Below are 21049 nucleotides of genomic sequence, written 5' to 3'. Positions count from 1 at the left end.
AGCGGGAGCCGGAGCCAGAGCGCGGGCTGTACCGAACAGGCGGCGGGAAGGTAGCGGAGTCGGGCGACTCGCGGCCCCGGCGCGGCCTCCACTAGGGCCAAGACCCGCACACCTGCCGGGCCGGGGAGAAGCCGGGGGCCGCGCGCAGGCGAGGACCCGCTGCCTGGCCCGGGGGAGATCCCAGGACGCGGACCGGGCAGCTCGGGTCAGAGGTGAACCTGGGCGGAGGACGCGCCCACCGGCGGTGCAGCCTCGGAGCTCCAGACCCAGCCCACTCGGGGCTGGGGTCCCCAGAGGAGGCGGACAGCCGAGGCGGCGTGCGCCGGGAGCCAGCCGATTCCTGCGGGAGCGGAGGAGCCGAGTCGGAGGGAGCCGCGGCGCCCGGCCATGCACCGGGCGCAGTAGCGGGAGGCGCGGGCCCGATGGCGCGGGCCGGGGCGCGGAGACTGCTCGGCGACCGCCGTCCGCCCGGGCTCCGGCTCGCGCTTGCGCTTCGGCTCGCGTTGCTGCTGGCGCGGCCGCCGTCGGGCCGCGCGGGGGCCCCCGAGGCGCAGGGTCCCGCGACGCCGGGCACTACAGCCCCGGCGGGGGGCGACCGCTGCCGCGGCTACTACGACGTGATGGGTCAGTGGGACCCGCCCTTCAACTGCAGCTCCGGCGCCTACAGCTTCTGCTGCGGCACGTGCGGCTACCGCTTCTGCTGCCACGACGGGCCGCGGCGCCTCGACCAGAGCCGCTGCTCCAACTACGACACGCCGGCCTGGGTCCAGACAGGCCGGCCGCCCGCCCGCGCCCGCGACACCGCAGCGCCCCGGGACCCGGGCCGCGAGCGCAGCCACACCGCCGTCTACGCGGTGTGCGGCGTCGCCGCGCTGCTGGTGCTGGCCGGCATCGGGGCGCGCCTGGGTCTGGAGAGGGCGCACAGCCCGCGCGCGCGGCGCACCGTGACCAGGTGAGCGCGCGCCTCCCAGGGACCCCCGCCCGCTCCTCGGACTGCTCTTCCCGCCCGGTGATCCTTCCCGCCTCTCTCGAAGCGCTGGTCCTCCCAGCAGGCCCCTTCTCTGGGTTTTCCTCTTTCCGTCTCCCCCGGCTCCCCACCTCCCCACTTCATCAGGGAGACACCTGACACCGCCCTGACTTCCCTTGACCTTCCGCCCGCCCGTGCTGGGCGCCGCACCGCCTTTCCCTGCTCAAGTAGCCTCTGGAGGGCGGAGAGGCTTGAGGGGGGCAGGTAGCCTTGGACAGAGGGCACCGGGTCACTGTCCAGGGTAAGGGGCGCCGCTGGCCAGGAGGGTGACCGGGCGTCTTGGGCACAGGGAAAGGAAGGGGCGCTTGGCTCTCCGGGTGCCCATCTCCTACTTCTCCCCACTCTTCCTTCCCCTTTTCCACCTCCCACCTCTCCCCTGCCCCCATAGCTGTGACTCAGGGCTGCCCTTCCCTCCTTGGGTTTCAGAGGCCTCCCCCCACTCACCCCATGCCACAGCTCCCAGGTGAAGGTCAGAGCTCCCTCTGCGTAGAAAGGGGACTCTGGAACACAGTCGTGTGTTGCTGAGGCCAGGACAGGTGCTTGCTGCATTCTGAGCTTGGTGTGAAGTGGGCACTACAGGGTCCAGGTCCCCTTCCTCGGTTGGAACGAGGACTCTGGGACTCTATGTGTCCTGACCCTGGAACTCCCACCCACATGCCACACGTGGCACTCACATGCCCCCAGCAACCCCCATGCCCTGGGGCCTGTGCCTTCCTCATCCACCAGGTCCCAGCACCCTTTGGGTCTGTGGGCGGCTGACACCGAATGTGACAGGCTGGTATTTAGAAGTGACCATAGAGAAGCCTTCATGCCCTGGTGGGCCAGATGTGGATGCTTCCCCCTCCTGGGCCTCAGAGGCAGGGAGTGAGGGCTTCCTTGGCACTCCAGCACCCCTCGCTCCCCAAACCACGGTGCCCACTTTCTCCCAGAGAGCTATAGGGTGAAGCTCGGGCTGGCACCCTGGCCTCCACCCTCAGCTCCTGCACTGTCTTCAGGAGGTGGAGCCTCCTGGCCTGGCTTCTAGATGCTGCAGGGGTAGGGGCTGGGCTGCCCAAATTTGGGGGCCCTTCATTCTGGGTTATGGTAGCACAGAAGAGGCCTGGGTATGTCTTTGACAGGGGTGGGGAAAAAGGAACTGAGGGCCATGATGGTGAGGGGTGACTGCAGCAGCCCAGCTGACATGTTCATCCTGAACTCCCTGCACCTGCTGGGGATGGGACAGCAGGTTTGGTGATGCCTCAGGAAGGCGGCGCCCACCCATTGCTGTGCTGTGTGGTGTAGGCCAGTCCCTTCTCCTTTCTGGGCTTCAGGGTCCCATGGCCCCTGACTCCCTTTTCTCTGCTGGGTATACCTGGAATGGAGCATAGGCTCTTGTGTGGGTGTGTCCTGAGTCCCTGTCCTCCCCATGATTCTCACCCTTCATTCTGCTGTGTTGGGGCTGAAGGCCAGGGAAGCCTTCTCAGAGGGCTTGGGTGGGGGGCATCTGGAAAGAGTTTGTGCAAAGGCCCAAAAGCGTGGAGGTTACTCAGCTGTCAGGGAGAGAGGAGCTGGCGGTGCTTGCCCAGAGATGAGACCACAGAGGTGAGCCGCTGGGGGGTGGGCAGGGCAGGAAGGTCAGCCCAGGCAGGTACTAGGATGGTTTCAGACCCTGCCACCAAACCTGAAGCCAAACCTTGGCCATCCCTGGTATCCTGCCTCCTGAATGCCCTTCACAAATCAGCCATTTGAGGCTCCAGCCCCAGAAGGAGAGTCAGGCTGAGTAGGAGAAAATCATGGGTTCCGGGTTCTGAAGGCAGCTGGGCTGCACAGACACTGTCACATCACAGCTGGGTGGGGGCTGGGTGATGGGTCCAGGGAGGTGGCTGCCCAAGGTCACACAGCCTGTGGGTCCTGGGCTGAGACCAGGGGGTCTCCCAGCACCCCCTTTCCCTCATCCATCTATCCTTCATGCCCGGGATGGTAGCTTTATCCCAGGTCCCAGCAGAAGCCACAGCTGCAGGGGCAGTTACGCAGGCAGGTAAATAAGGCATCCTGGGCCCGCGCGGTGGCTCACGCTTGTAATCCCAGCACTTTGGGATTACAAGTAAACGCTGCAGCCCGACTACTCCAAGGAGGCCGAGACTGCAGGAGTTGGAGACCAGCCTGGCCAACATGGTGAAACTCCATCTCTACTAAAAATATAAAAGTTAGCCAGGTGTGGTGGCAGGCACCTTATAATCCCAACTACTCGGGAAGCTGAGACTGGAGAATTGCTGAACTGGGGAGTTGGAGGTTGCAGTGAGCCGAGATTGCACCATTGCACTCCAGTCTGGGCAACAGAGCGAGACTCTGCTTCAAAAATAAATAAATAAATAAATAAATAAATAAATAAATAAATAAATAAATAAATAAATAAAGGATTCCTGGAGGAGGCCGCTAATGGGGTCTGAAGAATGAGTAGCAGTTTTTTTGGGAGGAGAGGCAGGAAAGCAGAGAAAGCTTGCATTGGGAGGGGAGGCTCACCTGGGGAAGGTTCCGGAGAGTGGCCTCCAGGGAGGGGAGGGAAGGGGAGCCTCATTAGAGTTTCCTGACCTGCTCTGGGAAGCAGTGGTCTTGGGGCCACAGGTGAGGCTGGCAGATACTGCCTGGGAGGGGAAGCTCGTGTGTGATTTCGAGCACTGGAGAGGAACACCTGGAGAGGCTGAAAGAACTGCCCAGGGTCACACGGTGAGACGGTGGTGGCGGGGGCTGGCTTTTGATGAGGTAGGAGACTGAGAGGGTCACCCCTGACCGCTGTCCCCGCAGGGCGCTGACGGAGCTTCTGAAGCAGCCGGGCCCCCAGGAGCCATTGCCTCCCACCCTGGGCCCGCCCCTGGGTGACTGTGTCCAGGTGCAGATGGGGGACGGCCTCCCCCGGGGCTCCCCCCACAACAGCTCAGGTGAGTCGGTGGCGGGCGGGGCTGAGCACGCGGAGGGGCGTGAGAGGCCGAGAGGGGGTCCCTCGGCTGGGGCGTGGAGGCTTCCCCGGTGGAAATGAGCCGCCGCCTCTGCAGGTGAGGGGCCCGACCGGCCAGCCAGCTCCCAGGGATGGAGAGGGACCCCCCCACAGGTCCTGCGGCCTCGAGTCTGGGGTACTGTGATGTGTGAGGAAGGTTCCAGATGCAGGATTTGCTGGCCGGGCCTGTGATCTGAGGCTCCGGCTCCGGAGCCTCCCCCTGGGTCTCTCGAGAGGCAGGCAGGCTTGGCAGCCCCCACGCCCCGTCTGGGTTCTGTTCCTCAGACATCCCCCATCTCGGCGGGAGCAGGTCCCAGGACTCCGCGCCTGGCTCGAGCGTCGCCTCCGGGCGAGCCGTTCATGAGGGTGGCACCCCCCGGGCTGGCTGCCGCCGCCGCTGCGCGTGACCCGGAGCCAGGCCCTGTTCCAGGCGCTGGAGGCTGCCGCGAAGACAGGCTTGGCTCGCAGCCTCGCCGGGAGAACGGTCCCCCAGGTTCTCACCGAACGGCCTCGGGGAGAGGGCTGCGGAGAGGTGACAGCGAGGGCGGAGTGACCCGGGGTATCAGGCCGAGCCGCGTCTCACTCCTCGCTCCAGACAAGAAGCGCCTCAGCAAGGCGCCCCTGGGGTCAGCCGCCCTGGGGCCCCCGCGCGGCCCGCGGCTGCAGGGTGGCTGCAGCTTGACGCTGCAGCCCGACTACGCCAAGTACGCCACGTTCAAGGCAGCCACGCTGAAGGCCAGAGGTGAGTGGCGGGTGCGGGCGGCGCCAGGGCACTCGGGCGCACTAGCTCCGGGACTTCGAGGCGCAGGGCCCCAGCTCCCAGCGCCAAATTCCCAGTTTCGCGCGTCGGCCGCTCGGCCAATCGGCTCCTGCGCCCCAGCGGGCCCCGCCCCCGGCCCGCCCCGGCCCGGTCTCCAGCCAGGACCCCTTGTCTGGTCCGGAGCTTGGGTGCTCGGCGCGGCATGACTCTCCCCTGCCCTGTCCCCGCAGAGGCCGGCCCGCGGGACTTCTGCCAGCGTTTTCCCGCCCTCGAGCCGTCCCCGCGGCAACCCCGGGCGGGGGCCCCGCGTCCCGCCCCGGACTTGCCTGCGCCCCTGGACGCCTGCCCATGGGCCCCACCGGGCTACGCGCCCCCTGCTGCGCGGGGCCCCTATGCCGCCTGGACCGCCGGTCGCCCGGCCCGGCCAGCCCCGCTCGGCCACCCGACGGCTCAGGCCTTCCAGGTACCTCGGCGGCCCGGTCACGCGGCCCGGCGCCAGTTCAGCGTGGAGAAGATGCCGGAGACCTTCAGCCCGCACCCCCCCGGCCTTTACCGCAGCGCGGGCCGCGGGTCCCGGTACCTAAGGACCAACAGCAAGACCGAGGTCACCGTGTGAAGCAGGGCCGCGGTCCCCTCGAGGCATGGGCTGGGGCCCTCGTCTGCCCCTTGGAGCCCCAGGCCACAGGGAGAGGAGCGCCGGCCTTAAGGTCAGCTCTTCTGTCTGCCTCAACGGCACTGGTGTCTTGGAGCCCGCAGGCCACGGGTTCGTCTTGTACATAAGCCCTTTTTTGTGGTTCCTGCCCCTGAGAATAAAGACGCCTCAGCGTGGCTGCGAGGCAGCATTGGTCATTGACTGGACAGATGGCAGTGCAGGTAGAGTGCACGCGAGTGCAAAGGGTGGGGGACTGCTCCAGTGCGCCGGCGGGAGCCAGGGGGAAGTGGCTGGAGAGGGTGGCCGGGGTTGAATGTCAGGGTTAATGCCCACGCCAGTGGGAGCCCTGGGAGAGGAAACAGTTAGACTTCAGCCATGCAAAGGCCCAGGCACAGGAGAGAGGGACTGTTGGGCCAGAGGTCCAGTTGGGGGTCCATACCCTATACTGAAGGTGAGCCCCTTCCAGCCGCCACTCTGTGGCTTGAGTTGGCTGAACCTGGCTGATGCTCACTGACCATTGGCTGTGGGCCGGCCCCTGGCCCGCAGGTCGCTTGGCCAGATTGGCCCCGGGCTACCCCCCCTTAATGGGTGTGGGCTGTGTGGACATCTGGTGCTCCGGTTGGGGGCGCCGCCTCCCAGGAGCTTCTCTGAAGGAAATGGGGGAAAAGCTGGAGCAGGGGCCCTGGCAGTGCCCCTTCGGGAGGGCTTGCGGCACCTGGCTGTGGCCAAGGGCACTGCTAGCAGCCTGCGTGCACCATCCACAGAGCTCCTCTGTGCCAGGTAACGCTGGGGAGGCTGGGGGCCAGGGCTGTGGCTGGTTGAGGTGTGTGACCTCAGCAAAGCCACCCGGGCGGGTCTGTTTCCCTCCTGAGTACCTGAAGTGTAGTGTACTGTTTCAAGAACAATGGCCACCATTTGTGGGCCTTTCTCATGAAATTCGCAAGAGCCTCAAGGGAGGTGTGTCTTTTCAGAGGAGGAAATTCGGGTTTTGAGACCTAAGTAGCTTGCCCAAGGTCACCCAGCAGACTCCCAGGTTAGGACCCTCCTGGATTGCTGTGAATCGGCTGGAATGGCAAGGAACAGGCAGTTTGGCTGGGAGGGAGGGTTCCCTGTTCCCAGGGTATATATAAACAGTCTGGAGCTTTCCTTCTGCTGGCTGGGCTGCCCCGAGGCCCCAGAACCCACCAGGCCTGGTCTCCGCTCCTGCCACTTGAAGAGTCCACCTCCCTGTCCCTTTAGGCTGTTAAGGAAACCACGGCCTAGAGGCACCAGGACAGAGCCCTGGGCCCACGGCCCTGTCCCAGTCCCACAGCTGTGAAGAGCTGGAAGATGAGGGTGGGGGCTGAGTCATGGTGCCTACACAGAATCACAAAGGAATCTGGTTCCTTCTCACCCCACCTCCCATCCCCTGCCCCCCAACACATAACACACCCCGTGGCTGGGCTGTGCCGAGTGGGCAATCCCCCCTGCCCATTCTCAGTCCCAAGGGCCCTGGATCTCCATCCCAGTGGAGCCAGGCCCAGGCTGTGGGCAGTGGCCATCCCTGAAAATGATGGAGCCGTGCACGGGACCAGCAACTGGGCCTCACCGGGGTGTTCTGCTCCTCAGGGCAGGGTAGCCTGCTGTGACTACCCTTCAGAGAAGGACGTGGCTCATAGCTGAAGGGATTCAGCCCCATGCTCAGTCCCATCCTGACTCCTCTTGTGACCAGGCCCAGCACTCCTATCCCAGTCTGTGGTCCTGCCCCCTGGTGTGGCTTACGCCAAGCCTGGCCTCACCAGCTACACAAGACACTCGCTGTAAACTTGCATCCCATCACTCAGTCCTGGCACACAAGCCTGTGGAGCTGCAGTTCATGGCTGGGCTTAGCTTCCCAATTCTGCACAAGTGCAAGTGGAGACTGAGGCCAGGTCCTGCCCAAGGTGACCCAGCTGGGAAGCACAGGACCTGGACTTGGATCTGACTTGTGGGCTAGTGAGCCTCCTGGCTCAGAGGGTCACTGCCTTTAGGGAGGGAGAAACTAAGGAGCAGCTTACCCAGTGGGGGAGATGGTCAGTACCCCAAATCTGTCAGCCAGCCAGCATTACATCCAGGGAACAAGCTGGAACTTGGATACGTGACCTGTGACCCCTGAAGTGCCACCCACAGCCCTTTTATCCCAGGCTGGAGGGTGTGTCAGGCACTGGACAGAAGGTGGGCAAGGGAGGCCCATTAGACTGAGGCTAGGGGCCCTCTCAGCAGGTGGGGGCTGCCCTTAGTCCCTGGCCCACTGCCTGCCAAGTCACGCAGCCCCTTGGCTGGACACCACAGCAGTCGCACTACAGACCCTCACACACCTTGTGCTGGGTGGTACCAATCTGTGTTTATTGAATAACCTATGTCTGGGACACGGTGACTGATTGAACATCAAAGAAGCCATAGGTGTATCCCCCTTTTCAGTGAAAAACCACCCTCTCCCACCCCCAAACAATAGTGAGAAAAGGCACAGGACATACACACGACACGCAGGTGGGCAGGGTCCATAAATTACAGTGAGAGTAGGGGAGGGGCAGGAGAGAAAGCGGGCAGGAGAAAAAGCAAGCAGGTGGGGTCCAAGCACACCCCAGGGACAACATTCCAGCCTGCATCGAGGTGGCCCTGTTGTGAGCACCCCTCCGTCTGTGCTGGGGCTCCTGCCCACCCTCTGCTCCAACCAGCCTGAGGATGAGGCACAGAGAGGCAGGACCCCTGTCACTCAGGAGGCCCTGGGAGAAACAGTCTCTGGGAGGTGCTGCACCAGCGGGTCCAGAAAAGTAGGACTTTTTCTCCTAGGACACACATCAGGGCAAGGGACCTCATTCCTAGCCCACCATAGGCAACCCTCTGCCCACTCTGAAAAGAAGGGCTTGCCGCTGGAGAGGGATTAGGGGTTGGTCCTTGCCGCCCTGGTTTATTTTCGGGTCAAGAATTAGGGATAAAAATATACAGATATGCCTCAACTTACCATGGGGTTACTTCCTGATAAACTCATCATAAATGAAAATATAAGTAAAAAATTCATTTAATACCCCAACAGACCAACTGTAAAGTTGAAACATGGTTGAACCATTGTTAAGTTGGGGACAGTCTGTACTGTGGAGGTGGGAGCTGGGGTAGGGGAGGAGGGAACCTAGAAGCCATGCTGAAGGCACCTGGTCCCCAGTCCCAATGGGCGGCTTCATTTCTCCCAACTTCCTGGGCCCACCTTGAGCTTGGGCTGACATCCTAGGAGGCGGGGAGTGGGAAGGAACAGGACAATTAAATAAGATACCATTTATTTTTTAAAAAAATTAAAAAATAATGCTGACATTATTTCATTCATCCGCAGGCCTATCCCCTGCCTCCCACCAGCCTCCCAGGGCTGGGCCCCTCCTCTCCTGGCTGGCCTGTGTAATAAAGGGAAAAACAATGAGCAGGCTCGGCCAGCCACAGGGGAGGGAATGCAGACCCAGGGAGAGAATCAAGACGCTACAGCAACTCAGCCTCGCATCATGGCAAACCCAAGCACACTGGTAAAAAACATTTGTATAAAAAGGGGGAGGGCATGCCGGGCGCAGGCCTGAGGGCAACTGCTCCCTGGCGCTCAGAGACTGCTGTCCCCCAGGGAAGCCTGATACAATCCGAGGAAGCAAAAAGGGGAGAGTAGGGTTCAGGAGGGAGAAACTCAGGAAGGCTGGAGGCAGGGGCTTGGCAGCTTGGGAGCTCCCCCTGCTGCTATCAAGTCAGAGTTGCCCAGTTTCTGCCCTGCTACCTTTCCTCTTATGCCCACCAGGCCCTGGACCATGAGCATCTAGTGACAGCAGCTTTAAGGGGCTCTGCCCAGGGGCCCACTGGCCTAAGGTGGCCCAGAAGCCTCGGCAGGTGACAGCTAAGATGACAAGGCTCCTCCCCACCACTCTCAGCGGGAGGATGCTGGGGGAGAGAGGAACCGAGAGAGAAGTGGAGGGGTGGGCTGAGCGTGGTGGTCAGGAGGCGGCAATGGCAGTGCCACCACCCAGCTTGACAATCATCTGCTGGCAGTCGTTGCAGGAGCGCCGGTCACCCACCTTCTCCAGGGTGCGGGCAGCCTCGGCCAGTAGCACTGCCCGCTGGCCCGGGGAGGAGAGGAAGGAGAGGGGCAGGTGGCGGCAGGCCAGCAGGATGGCGGTGGCCCGCTCTCGCTGGCCAGGCCAGGCATCCACCTCTCCTGTGGGAAGGAGATGTGTGTCAGATCCGAGAGTCTGCCATGAAGCCGGTGCTGTTCCTTGGCATTACCTGGACTCATTCACATAACACTCACACCCATCCTGGGAGGTGGGGTCTGCTGCCCCACCCAGTCCATGGAAAAGAAGTGAATTTGTCCAGCCTCTCACAGCCAGCCCATGGTGGGACTGAGATGGACTCACATGACCTGGCTCGACGCGTGCTCCTGTGTTGGGAAGCCACCCCAATCCTCCTTCCCTGAGCAGAGCATGACCCATGACCACCCCAACCCCTGCAGCCCACCAAGGGCGGCCCCGGGCTTCTTTCATTCTCAGGCGAGAGGTGTGCTGGGCACCACTGCCAGATGTGGGAGTTGGGCTGGCCTCTTCCCTCCTCTCTTCCCAGGGGGCAGGGCCCAGCCCAGCCTGTGAGCTGGGGAGTGGTGGACTCACCGTGCTTGGCGCTCTGTGTGGTGCGCCGCCGCAGGCTGTGTTCCAGCAGCTGGTGGGTGCGGGTGGGGCTGGCTCCTGCCATCAGGCGCACGGTCGCTTCATGCAGGAACACCTGGGGAGGCGCCGGGGTGACATCCGTCATACCCCTGGTCCCCACCTGTCTATGCCCAGGGTAGCTCTCCCTGAGCCATCTCGCCTGCCACCTGATGACATCCCTTCCCACACCAACTTGCCTTGCTCACCCCTGAAAAGCAACCTTTGTTGTCCCCTACTCTGACCGTGAGCCAGGCTGGAAACCTGGCTGAACGGCAGGAGCAGGACGAGAGGCTAGAGGTGAGAGAGGCAGAAGGCCTGCTTTTCCCAACTGGTGACAAGAAAGCCCTGGATGCACCTTGTGGGGCTGGCAGACAAGTGTCCTGGGTGAAGCCCCAAGGCCCTGGAGGCTGCTTCGAGTTTGACAAAAGGACAGGTGTGACAGGGACAGAGGGGTGAGGAGGGACAGTTGGGCTGGTACCAGAGAGGTCTGGTATCCTCTTTCTGTATCTTTAGAAAGGAACAGAGTCTAGAGGTATGCAGGTCAAGTCTGCAGCGCTTAGGTATGAGCCACTGCTGGGTGAAGGGCAAGGCCGAGGTCTGCCATTTCTTAAAATCTCAAGCTCTTTTTGATGCCTTTATATCTCAGTCTTCAGGGAGGGTCTTCAGTGCTGCCAAGTGGATTCTGGTCCTGGTAGGCAATGGGGAGCCACTGATGGGCTCTCAGCAGGGAGAAGCAGAATGGAAATGGTATTTAAGAGGAGGCCTTTGGACCAGGCGAGGTGGCTCACACCTGTAATCCCAGCACTTTGGAAGGTGGAGGCAGGAGGATAGCTTGAGGCTAGGGGTTTGAGACCAGCCTGGGCCACATAGCAAGACCCCATCTATTAAAAAAAAAAAAAAAGCCATTGTTGCCAGCCATGCTGTGAGTAGACCGGAGCGCTGACCAGAGGGGGCTCCAGGAGGCAGGGGTACTGCCCCAGGCCTTGGGGTACATGCCCTCTTTTCCATAGTAAGGAATGGCTCTCTGATGATACTGTCTGCTGTGTCTGTCTTGGCTCGCTGCACAGAGTGGCCCAGTGCAACCGTGTGGGTCCCACAGCACCTCTGGGTAATGGGTGTGGGGGCTGAACATCAGGCTCCACGGCAGCAGCCTTGCTCTGAGGCCGTCTCCTTCCAGCCCAGCCTGTGCCCCCTCAATGACACTTCTGAGTCATCTCACTTTTTTAGAAAAAAATACAGGTACAAATATGTTGAATACATTATGTAGCAATAAAAATAAACAAAAATGGAAACGGCTGGAGGCCAGCAAGCCCAGTCATAGACCTTTCCTCTGTGACTTAGTTCAGATCATGTGGCCACTGCCAAGAGGATGTTACCCAGCAGCAGAACCGAAGCCTCTAGTTACTATGAAAAAGAGTGAATTTCCCTTTAAGTGCAGTTCTAGAGAAATTGTCACTTTGCCAACAGTTATGAAAGTCAAAGCGGAGCTCGGGACCGGGCCAGGAGCCCTGACTTGCCGCCATTGCCCTCAGAGCCCTCCCACTCAGCATGTGCCTGGGGAGGCACAGCTCCCTGCTGGCCCCTGTCTGTGGCGGCAAAGTTGGCCTGTTCCCTGCTGAGCTCCGGGGCCAGGCACACAGCAGGCACTCAACCAACGTGTGCTGAACACAGGGACACATGGCGCCCAGCCCAGTGTTGGGCATGAGCCAAGCAGGTGCTTGACAGGTCACCAGGCTGACCTCAGAGGGCCAACTCCACCACCACGCGCTGGTGCCCATGCTGGGTTCTGGGCTCACGCCCCACAGGCTCCAATCTGCCCTGCCCCACCAGCCAGCTGGGCCTCACCTTGCGGTACGCTGGGCGGAAGCTGTGTGCCAGCCTGCGCAGGCTGCCCAGGTCCCGCTGGAAGCCCGCCAGTTCAGCGCCTGATGCGTGGTAGGTCTCCCCCACAGCCTGGCTGGCACTGGCCTGCTTTTGCCAGAGCGTTGTCCGTAGCGACAGTAGCAGGTCACAGGTGAGCAGCTGGACCACCTGTGGGGTCAGCCACGAGAGAGGGGGAACAGGTGACTGGCCCATCCCTGAGGCAAGGATCCCAGCACCTACCAGGCTTCCCCCCAGACCAACACTCAGCAGCTCTGGGAGGAAGTGGAGAGCCCCAGAGCCTGGCGAACTCTGCAGGATGTAAGGGAACAGCTCAGGGGAGAACCAGTCCCTTCCATGGCCCCAGGAGGTGGGAGACAAGCCCTCCCCATTCTGCAGGTGAGAAAGCAAGGCTCTGACAGGGACAGCAGCTTGTATAGAGGACACAGCACAGGCAGGTGGCAGGGGCAAAAATCAAACCCTTGTGGGTTGAAGGCGCAGGTTCTTCCACCCCATGGGAGCTCCACCATGGCTGGCTAGGAGGCTGAGATACCCACTAGTGCCAAGGAAAAGCCTGAAGTGGCAGCAGAGCTTGGAGATGGGGCTGGGGGAAGGAGGAGGAGGAGGGGGAGAGGAAGACAGGTGTCTCAGAACCACAGAATGGTTTAGTGCTTGGGGACTAGGCTGACTGACCTGGCTGTGCCACTTACTAGCTACATGACCCTGGCATAGGACTCAGTCTCTCTGAGTCTGTTTCTTCATCCAAAAAAAAGGAAATGGCACCACCACAGGGCTGCTGTGTCATATGAGAAGGTACTGCATGTGGGCCATGCATACTTTCTGCCCACTACCTACAGGGCTGGCTGCCCACCTGGCTCACAATGGCACACCAGCGCGACACCAAGCAGTGAGGAGCAGCGAGTCCTTGTTGAGATGGGCCGCAAGTAGCCCGCCGGTCCAGATGAACTCCCTCAGGCCAAGCCTCATCTCACCTAGCCCTGGCTTTCCTCCTTCCCAAGACACTGGGCCTGGGGAAGACCCTGCCCTGTCCCGGCACGAGACTTTGATCCTTGCCTACACTGTTTTCTGGCTGTTGTGTGCCTCAAGGGGATGTGGATAAGGATCCCTCTCCTCAAACAAAACCTGGCGCTTCTAAGCTGTGCATGCTGCAGAAGCGCCTGCGGACATGGAGGCAGCAAGCCTATGGCTGGATTCTGCCCTCTGAGGGCCATCAGGCTGCATGGGCTCGTCTTCTAAGCTCACTCTCCTACCACAGAGCTGCTATCAAGGAACCCGGGTCCAAAGGGTAGCTGTAAGCCTCTCATTCCCCAAACTGAGCCTGGACTGTTTGGTTCTCTCATGAAGACAAATATGGAAGAGACTAATGGAATGCCCAAAAGAGAAGCTGAGATGTGGCTCGCCATCTGCCTTTGGTCTTGGCAGCCCAGGGCATTTGCCCCCCACCCCGTTTTTTTAAAAGATGGAGTCTTGCTCTGTTACCCAGGCTGGAGTGCAGTGGCGTGATCTTGGCTCACCGCAACCTCTACCTCCCGGGTTCAAGCAATTCTTCTGCCTCAGGCTCCTGAGTAGCTGGGATTACAGATATATGCCACCACACCTGGCTAATTTTTGTATTTTTAGTACAAAAGGGGTTTCACCATGTTGGCCAGGCTGGTCTCAAACTCCTGACCTCAGGTATCTGCCCACCTCAGCTTCCCAAAGTGCTGGGATTACAGGTGTGAGCCACCGCGCCCAGCCAGTTGGGGCCTTTTCTGCACACTGCCTGTCCTTATAGGGGCTGGCACGCTGTCCTGGGTTCTTCCCAGTGCCCAGGTCCACTGACAATATCTAGCTTGAAGTACTAGCCTAGCCAGCTGAGACCAAACCCCAGGGAATGGCTGAGAATCTGAATCTCCAGGACTCTCCCTGTCCCTCCCACTCTGGAGTTAAGGACATGTTCCTCAGGAGACCAGGTGATGCTCCACTTCCAGCTGGGTGCCCTCCTCTGTTTCCTGGGATGGCTGTGACTTAGGTCCCAACAGTGGCAGCAGTGCCCTCTATCAGGATCCCCTCCCCCAAGTGATCGGGCCTTCGGTCAGGGCACAGTGGGCAGGCTCTCGAGGGCCAGGCAGGCCTCTGTGATGCACTGTGGAAACATTGCATGGGTACCACCAGAACATGCAATGCAACTACAATGCACCGCAGCTGCCCGCCAGGAGGTGTACAGCCAGCCAGGGAGGTGCCCAGGGTGGTCTTCAGCTCTGTTTGTGTGCCCAAGGGGGAAGGGGCCCACTCTAGGCTGCCTGCAGAGGCCTGGGAAGTCATGCAAACTGCTGGAGCAAATGCAGGGTGAACCCCTGGCCAGCTGGGGTGTACCTGGATTTACAGAGGCTATGGGCCAGCAGGACCTGTGACTCTGGGAGCCTAAGAAAGGTGCAAGTAGAAACACGCTTGCCTCAGAGGCTGAAAAGGCAGTCCACCTAGGCCAATAGGCTGTACCTTTTTTTGAAAGGGGGCTGCTGTCCTGGTTTCTCTGTCTCTTGGATGGCCCCACTTTCGGGGTCAGCATGAGGTGAGTGGGAGTGTTCTCATAAGCCAGTGCAGAGCACCTCCCCCAGGGCCAGCTCAGGCCCCACTCACGTGGTTGAGGGCAGGGTCAGAGGTGGCCCCGCTGACGTTGAGGCTGCTCCATAGGTGGCCGCTGGCCCTCTCGCAATGGCAGAAGGAACTCTGCTGCCCATCTGCTTTCCCAGGGAGTGAAGCATGCATGGCTCTGCAGGCATGGAAGACGGCCTTCACCAGGGGGCTCCTGCAGCAGTGATAGGGAGTCGAGAGGCAGGTTGCTATATGTTACCCGTGTGACAGGCAGAGGGGCCCAAGCCAGTGACCGCGACGCCCCGCACTGATATGACATGTGCCACTATGGCTCCAGACCTGAAATGCCAGCCCTGAGCTAGGGTGAGCGCCACACCCTGTAGCACCTTCATTCAGTGCTGGAAGTCAGAGACACAGGATTCACCATCACATCTGCTGCTAAGAAGCCACCCAAGATAAGTCATTCCAACATGTGTGCCTCAGTTTCCTTACCTATAAACTGGCCACAATAAGATGTTGTACCTGTTCTTTAAGGGACCACCCTCCCAGATATGTGGTGTTAAACTCTCTGGAGAAACTTAGCTTCTTTCTGTAGAGCAGACTGGGAGTGGAAGGGGAGGCTAGGGATGGAGGAGGGGTCTCATGGCATCTTAGTCCCTGAAGAGCAGAGGGACCCAGGGGTAAGTGAATCCAGGAGGCACCAGTGCCTGCAGGGGTGTCTTGGCTGTCCATGGCAGCTCTGCTGCTCAGGAGTGAGATGACTTTAGACAACTTACCTGCTGAGCCTCAGTGTCCTCAGGCACATTGACTGGGGGAGACACACATACAAGTGGAATGCGACACAGGGCTGGGTGCTTACCTAGTCAGAGTGCTTAAAAATGGGGCTACTTCAATGCAATTAGGATGTCACATCTACTTCAGGGAACACAGGACTTCAAGCCTGTGTATACTCACTCTTCTAAGCAACTTCCTGTGCGCTGGTTAAGAGTCTGCTTGATAGGAAATGCTACAGCCTTGGCTCTAAGGCTAGGACCTCGTGGGGCCTTTCTGTCCTGGAGCATTTTACAGTTTCTCTTAGAACACTCAGATCCAATTAGAAACAGCTAGGGAGTCAGCAGGCAGGGCTGTCCATCACTAAGTGCTGAATGCCCCCAAGACACAGACATGAATCTCCAAAGAGGAATGTCAAAAGCTCTCTGGTTATGCCATGTGCTAAAGGCTATTTTAGTTACAGGACAAGGTTGCCAGGGTTGATGGTGGGGCTGGAGGTGGCTGGAAGGAAAGTGGGTAAAATGCTGGCACACAGGGGCAGGATGCTCCAGTGCACATGAGTTTTGGGGGCAACAGTGGCCTCTCTGCACTGATTGTGAACCACCAATGCCTGCCTCCACCACGAAACTTCTGAAGATGCTGGGAACCACAGTGCTCTCGTCTCTTCTTTTCAGCCTGTGGCACCATGAAGGCTGCAGGGAAGAGGACCTGGAGGCAGTGCTGACAGCTGCTGGGGCAACTGTCATGTTGTGCAGAGCAGGACACTTGCACAGAGGACCTGCTGGCCCAACTTGAGTTCTCCATGGTGCCCTCACCCTCGACTTTTCTAGCCACCCACCTGTCATGCAGTCCTGACTCTTCACCCCAACATGCCCACCCAGTCCAGCTTGCTCCTGCTAACTCAAATAAGATTCCCCTGGAGAGAAGCAAATGAGTGGCCAAGGAGGGTTACGCACTCTGTCACTTCCAGGGCCTTGGGGATGCGTTCTACTTTGGTAAAATGAGAGCGTACAGCTGCGTCGTCTCCCTGGAGCCAGCTGATGGCCACAGTGATTGCAGACGTCCACCACCGACAGATGATGTCTGGACCTAGAGAGGAACAGCACCAAACGTACTCCAACACCCACAGAAACGAGACCTGTGGTGCTCAGAGGCTGCTACACTTCCTTCCTAGGGGGTGGGTAACATCTTTGCCTGCTGGGAATGGGCCAATAGCCTCTGGGCTCCCACACCCAGGACTCGCGGGGAGGGGAATAAACCAGCGCAATCATGCAAAGTGTTTGGCAATATGTATCAAGAGCCTTAAAATGTTCACTCCTGGCTGGGCGTGGTGGTTCATGTCTGTAATCACAGCATTTTGGGAGGCTGAGGCAGGTGGATCACCTGAGGTCAGGAGTTTGAGACCAGCCTGGCCGACATGGTGAAACCCCCTCTCTACTAAAAATACACAAAAAAATTAGCCAGGCATGGCGGTGGGCGCCTGTAATCCCAGCTACTTAGGGAGGCTGAGGCAAGAGAATCGCTTGAACCCCAAGGGGGTGGAGGTTGCCGTGGGCCGAGATCGCGCCATTGCCCTCCAGCCTGGGCAACAAGAACAAGAGCAAGACTCCGTCTCAAAAAAAAAAAAGTTCACTCCCATTAAGCTAGTAATCCCATTTTTGGCAGTCTGTCATAATGAAATTGGCTTAAAGAGAGAAAAAAGTTTAACACAGATGTTCATTGCAGTGTTGTTTTTAAGTGAAAAGATGGATACAACCTAAGCTTCCAACAGCCATAAAGAATTGGTGTCTTCAAAGTATCTGGAACAGGCTCCTGTTAAGAGTATTTTAAGTCTTCTCTCAGCCTTAGTTTTTTCAACTGCAAAATGATGACAGTAGTGATCCCACAAAACCAGCAGGGATGGTCATGCTTCCCTAAACTTGAAAACAGAGGCCACAGGTCAGGGATCATGATAGGGTGGCTGATTTTCTGGGATCCCTCCCTTCCCAGGGAGAGTGACCAGAGGTAGCTTGGTACCCCTATCTTCCCAGGTGGCCACAGAAGCCCAAGAGTTGGCAGCTGATGTGCTGTCGTCCTGACGGCAGTTTAGGGACAGAAGCAAAGAAATGTCCTGGTGTCAATCCAGTCAGCAGGCTGCGCTGTGACACTGAGGTGACGAGGGGCTGCGGAGTGGTAGAGAGGCCCAGATGAAAAGTCTCTTCAGAACAAACAGTGTAAGGCCCAAGAGCTGCCTCAGGGGCCACTGTGCATCTGAAAGGTGACTCCCTGCCATCCCTGGTGCCTGGGCCACTCGCTTGTTCTTCTGGAAATTAAGAAGGGTCCTCACCTGGGCCACACAGCCAGGACTTGAGGAAGACATTCAATCACTCATTGCCCTACTTCTCTGAAAACCATAGTTTCCTGCCTCTGAGTGCTGTTTGGGAGGGGGTGACTGTGAGTCGGGGTCACATGAGGGCCATAGGTATGAACCTGGGATCCAGAGAAGATGCTGGCATCTACACTCCTAACACCCTGGACCCCTGGGGCAAAAGCACCGTGAAGACCTGAACTGAGCACCCTGAGACTGTGGGCCACCCGCAGGTGCTTACCCAGGGCGGATTTGAGCACGGAGCTGCTGGAGAGTGGGGGGCTCACAATCCCCACAGAGTCCACAAAAGAATGAAGTAATTTCAGGTACTCCAGAGCACTGGAGAATTCACTAGGAAGAAAAGAAAGGGTCCCATGTACATCAAAACATATACACAAGGCCCACCTCATGACCTGGCTGTTCAGCTCTCCAGCTCTAAGACCAAATGGCCATTTCCATCCCTTTCCTGTTATCCCAGGCACACGCAAGCGCTGTCTATGTGCACCCTTTGCATTCCACAGGCATACTTCCTCTGTGTCTCTGGGCTGTCACTGACACTGACACTCTTCCCTCTACTGGAGGCCTTTCCCTAGCATCCCCCACAGCCTACCCTCACTCCTCCCCTTAAGCCCCAAGTCCAGTGTCATCTCCTCCCAAAAGTTTTCTTATCTCCCAGGCAGAACTGCCCCCTCCCCCTTTCCTCAGGTGCACCCCAATCAGGATCTGGGCCTTATAGGAAAGTGACTTTGGGGCCAGGTATGGTGGCTCATGCCTGTAATCCCAGCACTTTGGGAGGCCAAGGCAGGCAGATCATTTGAGGTCAGGAGTTCCAGACCAGCCTGATGAATGGTGAAACTCTTGACTCTACCAATAAATACAAAAATTAGCCAGGCATGGTGGCAGGCGCCTGTAATCCTAACTACTTGGGAGGCTGAGGCAGGAGAACCACTTGAACCCAGGAGGCAGAGGTTGCAGTGAGCCAAGATTGTGCCACTACACTCCAGCCTGGGTGACAGAGTGAGACACTGTCTCAAAAACCTTCCCCAAATACAAACAAAAATAACAAAAAATGAAAGTGACTTTGGCACCTATCTGCCTCTCAGGTCTTACCCTGTGAAAGAAGGACTGTGCTCGGTAAGTATGTCAGAGACAAAAATTGCCCAGCACATTCCATGAGGGGCTGGGTCCCCAAGATGTCCAGGCCAGATGTGTCTGCCTTCTGCTGAGTTTGTCACATTTCATTTCTATTCCCTTTCAATAGGCCGCTGCTCCCTACTCCAAAAAGCAAAGCAAGCTAATGAAATTCCTGACTTGATCCAAGTACTGACTCCGCTTGGTAAAGGGATACATAAAAATGGGCACACCTGCCAGGCGCGGTGGCTCACGCCTGTAATCTCAGCACTTTGGGAGGCTGAGGCAGGTGGACTGCCTGAGGTCAGGAGTTTGAGACCAGCCTGACTGACATGGTGAAACCTCATCTCTACTAAAAATACAAAAGTTAGCTGGGCATGGTGGTGGGCACCTGTAATCCCAGCTACTTGGGAGGCTGAGGTGCAAGAATTGCTTGAACCGGGGAGGCGGAGGTTGCAATGAGCTGAGACTGGTCCATTGCACTCCAGCCTGGACAACAAGAGTGAAATTCCATCTCAAAAAAAAAAAAAAAAAAGGCAGGGCGTGGTGGCTCAGGCCTATAATCCCAGCACTTTGGGAGGCCAAGGCAGGCAGATCACGAGGTCAGGAGATTGAGACCATTCTGGCTAACATGGTGAAAGCCCGTCTCTACTAAAAATACAAAAAATTAGCCAGGTGTGGTAGCAAGCACCTGGAGTCCCAGCTACTCAGGAGACTGAGGCAGGAGAATGGTGTGAACCCAGGAGGTGGAGCTTGCAGTGAGCCGAGATCATGCCACTGCACTCCAGCCTGGGCGACAGAGCAAGATCCCATCTCAAAAAAAAAAAAAAAAGGCACTTGGTCTAGGAGGAAAGGCCAGGTCAGGGTTAACATAGGGCTCTCATTTTTTTTTTTTTTTTTGAGACGGAGTCTCGCTCTGTCGCCCAGGCTGGCGTGCAGTGGCCGGATCTCAGCTCACTGCAAGCTCCGCCTCCCGGGTTCACGCCATTCTCCTGCCTCAGCCTCCGGAGTAGCTGGGACTACAGGCGCCCGCCAGGTCGCCCGGCTAGTTTTTTGTATTTTTAGTAGAGACGGGGTTTCACCATGTTAGCCAGGATGGTCTTGATCTCCTGACCTCGTGATCCACCCGTCTCGGCCTCCCAAAGTGTTGGGATTACAGGCTTGAGCCACCGCGCCCGGCCAAGGGCTCTCATTTTTGAGAAATTAAATACAAAGGAACCATTTGATTGCCCTGCCAACCCGATGCCAGGGCTTGCTTCCCTCTATGAGTGCAGGCCTTCAGGCTGTCCTGGAGTTGCCTGTGTGGACAGGCCCTAAGGCAGGGGGACTTGTCTGGGGACTTTACCAGCTCTCTTCTTCCTGGTCTCCAGCCTTCTTTTTGGCCTGAGGTTTCACCAAGGACTCTATTGCTCGCTCCAGCAGGTTCTTGCAGAAGGCCTGGTGGACCTGTGCAATGGGGTCGGCTGGAAAAGAGATGGGCAAGGAGGGTTAAATGGGGCTCATTTATGAGCCCACTTTGTCTATGGAGAGAAACTCAAAACACAGCCATGCCCTGTGAATGGGGATCAGATCCCCCTTCTCCACCAAAGCCCAGAACTACTGTGCTGAACAGCTGGAGGCTGGGGGAGAGTGTTCACTCCCAGGCTGAAGTGCCCAAGACTGAAGTTCTGGATAAGCTCCGGTGGGGAGGGCATGTGGGGGAGGATACTGTGTCTCCTGGCACAGTGCTCACTACTCTATGATTGGGAGCTGTCAGGTGGAGTTGGATCAGAAAACAGAAAATGGAATGTCTCAGAGGATGTCTCTTCTCCATGTGGCTCAGGAGAACCACCAGGCAAGGAGGAAAAGGTAGTAGCTGCTGCCTCACTCATGACAACGAAGAACATGCTCCTGTTCTTTCAGAGCCTTGTCCTGGAATGTGCCATCAGCAGTGACCTGTCTGAACTGGCTAGACATGGGGCCTTGCAATGCTTGGATAGCTGACTGTCACCAGCAAGTTTCTTTACTGGCAGGCCTCAAATCACCAGCCCCTTCTCTCTCCTCACATGTGGAAGATATGTGGGCCTTGATCTAATGACCAGAAGGAGGGACACTTATGAACATATTCCAGGTAACAAGGCCTGGAGCCAGAGACTACAAAGCCACTGAGAAGTCCATGTCTAGCCAGCAGGGGTGGGGTAGAAAGATTTAGGATTGCTTTTGCTTTCATCCTTTATATTTTGGTGTTGCATACAATTCTCACAT

The 21049-nt window shown here is 58.4% G+C and overlaps 2 protein-coding genes across 4 annotated transcripts in view; one reads left to right on the top strand and one right to left on the bottom strand.

Moving 5' to 3' along the window:
• SHISA8 (shisa family member 8) lies at positions 1–5596 on the top strand. 2 transcript variants are annotated; one of them, XM_030914007.1, is made up of 4 exons: positions 1–952; positions 3812–3945; positions 4420–4743; positions 4992–5596. In XM_030914007.1, the coding sequence occupies exons 1-4, from the start codon at positions 423–425 to the stop codon at positions 5375–5377; spliced, it is 1374 nt and encodes a 457-aa protein (XP_030769867.1). In that variant the 5' UTR covers positions 1–422; the 3' UTR covers positions 5378–5596. The 2 variants fall into 2 exon arrangements, with proteins under 2 accessions (XP_030769867.1, XP_030769866.1); XM_030914006.1 differs by having other exon boundaries at positions 4312–4743.
• A 2157-nt stretch (positions 5597–7753) lies between these two features.
• The window catches only part of SREBF2 (sterol regulatory element binding transcription factor 2), a 77840-nt gene continuing 64544 nt past the window's right edge, over positions 7754–21049 (bottom strand). Inside the window, exons 13-20 of one of the 2 annotated variants that reach the window (XM_030915804.1) lie at positions 20151–20268; positions 17916–18025; positions 16284–16416; positions 14602–14770; positions 11947–12132; positions 10066–10177; positions 9478–9617; positions 7754–8656 (exon numbers count right to left, since the gene is read on the bottom strand). In XM_030915804.1, the coding sequence (XP_030771664.1) occupies positions 8504–8656; positions 9478–9617; positions 10066–10177; positions 11947–12132; positions 14602–14770; positions 16284–16416; positions 17916–18025; positions 20151–20268 (1121 nt within the window). In that variant the 3' untranslated portion in view covers positions 7754–8503. Of the gene's footprint in view, positions 9618–10065; positions 10178–11946; positions 12133–14601; positions 14771–16283; positions 16417–17915; positions 18026–20150; positions 20269–21049 lie in introns of both variants that reach the window. The other variant, XM_010374590.2, reaches the window with a different exon arrangement.

This window comes from Rhinopithecus roxellana, chromosome 13 (genome assembly GCF_007565055.1).
Source record: "Rhinopithecus roxellana isolate Shanxi Qingling chromosome 13, ASM756505v1, whole genome shotgun sequence".
NCBI lineage: Eukaryota > Metazoa > Chordata > Mammalia > Primates > Cercopithecidae > Rhinopithecus > Rhinopithecus roxellana.
Note: the sequence above shows the minus strand (reverse complement) of the source record. Positions and strands in the feature narration are given on the sequence as shown.